The following is a 4,796-nucleotide window of genomic DNA, read 5'->3' as shown; positions in this document are numbered from 1 at the left end:
TCCAAAATTCCACTCTGCTAGATCGACTCCCACAACCCACAGAGTCTGACACCCATGTCCTTCTCTCTGGTCAACAGCATTCGCTCCAGAGAGCTTCTTACTTGGAAAAGATGCTGCTTGTGAAAGCAAATGAATTTGAGGTTCATTTTATTTTTTCATTCATATTGTAGTCTTGGACACTTCCCAGTAGGACATAAGAAATAGATCAAATATATAAGAAATATATACATATAAATAATATGTTATTAGTTGCTCCTTAGGGCAGCTACAGAATAAAGCTGCCCTGAACATATCAGCCATTGACATCATTCTTTAATCATGTGATTCTTCAATTACATGAGTAATGGGCATATCTTAAGCATCCATTTCTTCTTTATTGAATATGTTAATTTAATAAGTGATATATTTCATACACTGTTCAGATCTCATAGTTATTTGGATCTCCATTTGGAATAATAAAATTAGTTACTTAAAGCATGGCCATTTGTTATATTCTTTAGTCACTTTTTGAAAAGCCTTTCATGCATTCACTGTGAAAAAGCTGCATAGAAGGCCATGGAACTCCAATATCACATCTCAGTACCATCAGGAAAAAAATATTTAACTAGCAGGACTGTGAGAACATAGTACTCATGAACCCTCCTCTGCACGGCCCCCTCAAGCTGGTGAGCCATTCATCCCCAAAGGCTTGATGCTTTGCCAAAAGCACAGAGTAAACATCAGAAGTCTTCTGAATATTCAAGATAATTATGAGCTGCTGGGGTTGAAAACAACTTGAACTTTTGTCAGCTCCTAAGGCTATGCTTCTTATATATGCATATGGAAATTGTTCCTGATGAAAATTTCTCTGGTTCTAGTTTGTCCTATCGCAATTCAAGGATTTTGGAGACCAGTTGGACTCGTTAAAAGGTCTTATTATGCATGAAGAAGAGAATTTGGATAAACTCTACCAGCAAGAAAAAGAAGGAAATCCTGAGTCATTCCTGGTATTGCCAATATTTATTATTTCTAAGGACTTAGATTCACCATAGGATAAAAAAAAAGCTAATTACCTTCACATTACAGCATCTGTTTTTATCCTGCCTCTAAAGAACAGTAATTTATGTCATTCATTCTTGCCCTTTTATCCCTAAGGTCTAGAAAAGTATGACAGCGAATGGATCTATTTTAGTAATAGCCACAGTAATTTTAGTAGATTTTTAACTTTCGCTGTCTTTACTAATTAGATTCAGTCAACTAGAATAATTTAGGAATTGGCTGTTGTGATTAAATTATTCTAGTTAGTTGAAGATCAAAAGTAAAATACCCTATTAAATTAATTATATGTTTTCTTTTATTAGCATAGTAAGTTTAGTACAGTTAACATAAATGAATGGGAGATTTAAAGAATTCTGGATCCTGCATACTCCTAAGGACCAATATGATGATGTGAAGGAGTCAGGAACCTTTAGCACACCGTCCATATCCCATCCACCACCTGTTTTTGTAGATAAAGTGTTACCGACACACAGTTATCCCCTTCCATTTATGCATTGCTTGTTGGAGTTTTTGTGCTACAAGGGCAGAGTTGAATAGTTGCAACAGAGATCATATGACCTACAAAAAGCTAAAATATTTATGATCTGGCCCTTTACAGGAAAAGTTTACTAACCCTGACCTAGACTGTTACAACAGAGTCTGTTGATATTGTGAAGAATGTTTACTTAACATATTCTTGACCTAAACACTGTCCCTGGAATATCATTTTAAAAATAAAATTTTGATGAGTTTGCTTTCTTATGATTTTATGTTCTGCCAAAATACAGATGTTTTAAGTACCTTGCTTTGCTGCGGTTCTTTTAAAGATTAAGTTTTCATTTGATTTGTAGGTAAACTGCATGATCTGTTGAAGGGAAAGTTGGGAAATCAAATGGGACTTGAAGGTCCAGAATGGGTCTTTAAAAAAAAAAAAAACAACAACTTATTTTTGTCTTCCTCAAAAACGAAGCCTGAGATCCCTTTCTAGTTCCTGAGCTGTTTAGGTTCTGGCCATGTATGCAGCTTATCATTTTTGAAAAGCCACAGGATTGAGGGACCTGGGTTCATGTCAAGTTCTGACACTAACAAGCTATTCGACTGTGGGCAAGTCATCTACCTATTCTGGCCCCCATTTTTCCTTATCTTTGAGATAAGGATGGTCTACAGCAACGGTCCCTAATTCCTGGGTTACAGACCAGGCTGCACAGCTGGAGGTGAGCAGTGGGCTAGGAAGCAAAGCTTCATCTGTATTTGCAGCCGCTCCCCAGCACTAGCATCACCACCTCAGCTCCACCTCAGATCATCAGGCATTAGATTCTCATAGGAGCACTGGCCCCTAGTGCCAAAAAGTTTGGAGACCGCTGCTCTACAGGATCTCTAAGACCTTTTCATCATGTAGATATCTTATTAGCATCCAAAAATCTAGAATTTTTCTTTTTAACAGAATCATGTGCTGGCACTGACAGCCCAATCCCCTGACGTTGAACATCTGAATGAAATAAGCCTCAAGCTCCCACTTAGTGACATAGCTGTGAAGACATTGCAAAATATGAACCGGCAATGGATTCGGGCTACGGCAACGGCACTGGAACGCTGCAGGTCAGAACAGTCCATCTCGGCCGTTCTGTTTCAATTAAGGTAAAATTAATAACTTGAGCTCAGTAATGGCATTGCTATATGTCACCTTTTTGTTTGTTTTTAAACCTTTGTAGTGAGCTTCAGGAAATCGGATTAAACGAAAAGTTTCTTTATTGCTGTGAAAAGTGGGTCCAGCTTTTGGAGAAGATAGAAGAGATACTCAAGGAGAATATTGCTGACGGCCTGCCAGCTCTCCTGGAACAGCAGAAAACATACGAGGTAAACCAGTGCTTTCTGCCACCCTCACACCCCTCACCCTGGGACAGGAGTCAGAGAAAGATAGATTGAAATAAGATACAGTGAGTACCTATCAATGTATGTCTTTAAGCACATTCTGTTGTCAGTTGATCATGTGTAAAATTCTCACACATTTCACAAATTTCAGTTTTTGGTTTTATTGCTCTATTTTGTTAATCATAGAACTCCTAGATTTTCTGTAGTAGGTGGAAGCCTCTAGCACAACTCTGCTTCCAGAGGATGCAATTATATCACTTTACCAGGAACATGTTAAAGTACTTCAACTCATCTTTGCATTTTTACTGAGTAATTCTCTAAAATATCAAAGAACCTGGTATAATTATAATTGTAGCATTAATAATTTCACTTGTGCTGATTTATATTTGGAAATACTCTTGGTGATTACAGGCAGATCCTTCATTTTCAAAAGTGCATGATTAATTCACTGTAACTTTTTAATGTAACTGATTTGTCTGCATTGTAATGTTAACATCATGCAATGAAAATAGAATGCATCCAGCCAAAAAGCTCAGTGACCTTGTATAAATTACTTAGCTTCTTTATACCTTAGCTTCCTCCTCTTCAAATGGATATGTTAATACTACTAAAATCTGAAGTTTGAAGAATAAGTGAGACAACACACGTGTTTACATGGTGCCCGGAAAATAGTAAATGCCCAATAAACAGGGATTAGTTGTAGTTATTACTGGATCATTTTGCCTCTGAGATTACATTTATAGGTTGTGTTGACATAATGGTTGAGCATTCTTTTTGCAGTTAGGCTTAATTAATTTGAAAATTATCATCTCAGATATCTTCTGTGAACTTAAATTTTAATAGGAAACGTAAACTCCAGATTCATAATGAATTCTGCAAGCCGATATTTGTATTTTTACTCATACAGATGTTAGAAGCTGAAGTTTCTATAAACCAGACAGTTGCTGATTCCTATGTCAACCAGTCCTTACAGCTCTTGGACACAACAGAAATAGAGAAGAGGTAAGCTCTCTGGAGCGTGCGGGCATGCGGGGCCAGTGCAGCCGGGGCAGGCCAGCTACCCCAGGAGTCTTGACCACGGCAGTGCCCTGCAGCCGTGTCAGTTGATAGGCCAGCCTGGGGCCAGTCTTCTGACTGTATATTAGAATGGGTCTGGCTACTTGACCATAAAAACAGTGGTGGCACTGTCCCCTATGGTGGTCGGGTGGGTTTAGCAGACCAGACACTTTGGAAATATCTACTTGCCAAGCACAATTAACTAAGTTTTTTCTCTAAAGAATTCTTCTGTAGTGTGTTTTCCTCTCTACCTTCAGCCTCATGATGTTTTGCTGTTTAAAAAATAGTTCTGAAGGTGCTGTTGTTCCTAGTAAGTAGTGATGCCACAGGTGCGGAAGAAGGGATTTTCTCTCTATGCTATATACATGGGATTGGGGTCACTGGGTAGTGCCAGTCAGGCTGAGCAGAGCCTCTTTGTCCATCCCAGTGACAGTAAAGTAAGCCCATACGAACAGCTGGTATTGTGGCAACAGAGCCCAGAAGTGGCCTGTCTTAAATACTTATCTCACATATCCTGATAGACATTGTTTTTTCTCCCTATTACCATTCATATACCACTGAATCTTCTTTCAGCATAAATAAGAACTATAAAGCCCATTTCTTCCTAGCTCTGAAGTAATAAATTCAAGCCAGTTCCAAGATGATCGGCTACTTTTGCTTTGATCAATAAAGCAAAGCATGACTTTCTCCATAACAAATAAAAGGCCTTATTTATCACGTGAAGGGTGTCATTTATCTGGAAAAGAACTAGTTGAGTTGTTGCAGGAAGCATGTTTTTATTGCTAAAATGACATAAAGTATAACCCTCAAAGTGTAGATAACATTACAAGATACCTACCTGTTCATCTGTT

At 38.2% G+C, this 4,796-nt stretch overlaps 1 protein-coding gene across 1 annotated transcript in view; it reads left to right on the top strand.

Annotated features, from left to right (window-relative positions):
* The window catches only part of SYNE2 (spectrin repeat containing nuclear envelope protein 2), a 293,506-nt gene that overhangs the window by 235,392 nt on the left and 53,318 nt on the right, over positions 1-4,796 (top strand). Inside the window, exons 89-93 of the mRNA XM_011386203.2 lie at positions 5-140; positions 858-986; positions 2,462-2,616; positions 2,730-2,874; positions 3,797-3,891. Of these exons, the coding sequence (XP_011384505.1) occupies positions 5-140; positions 858-986; positions 2,462-2,616; positions 2,730-2,874; positions 3,797-3,891 (660 nt within the window). The remainder of the gene's footprint in view (positions 1-4; positions 141-857; positions 987-2,461; positions 2,617-2,729; positions 2,875-3,796; positions 3,892-4,796) is intronic.

Source organism: Pteropus vampyrus, unplaced genomic scaffold (assembly GCF_000151845.1).
Source record: "Pteropus vampyrus isolate Shadow unplaced genomic scaffold, Pvam_2.0 Scaffold15, whole genome shotgun sequence".
Classification (NCBI taxonomy): Eukaryota; Metazoa; Chordata; class Mammalia; order Chiroptera; family Pteropodidae; genus Pteropus; species Pteropus vampyrus.
The sequence above is the reverse complement of the archived record's forward strand: the minus strand, read 5'-3'. Positions and strand labels throughout refer to the sequence as shown.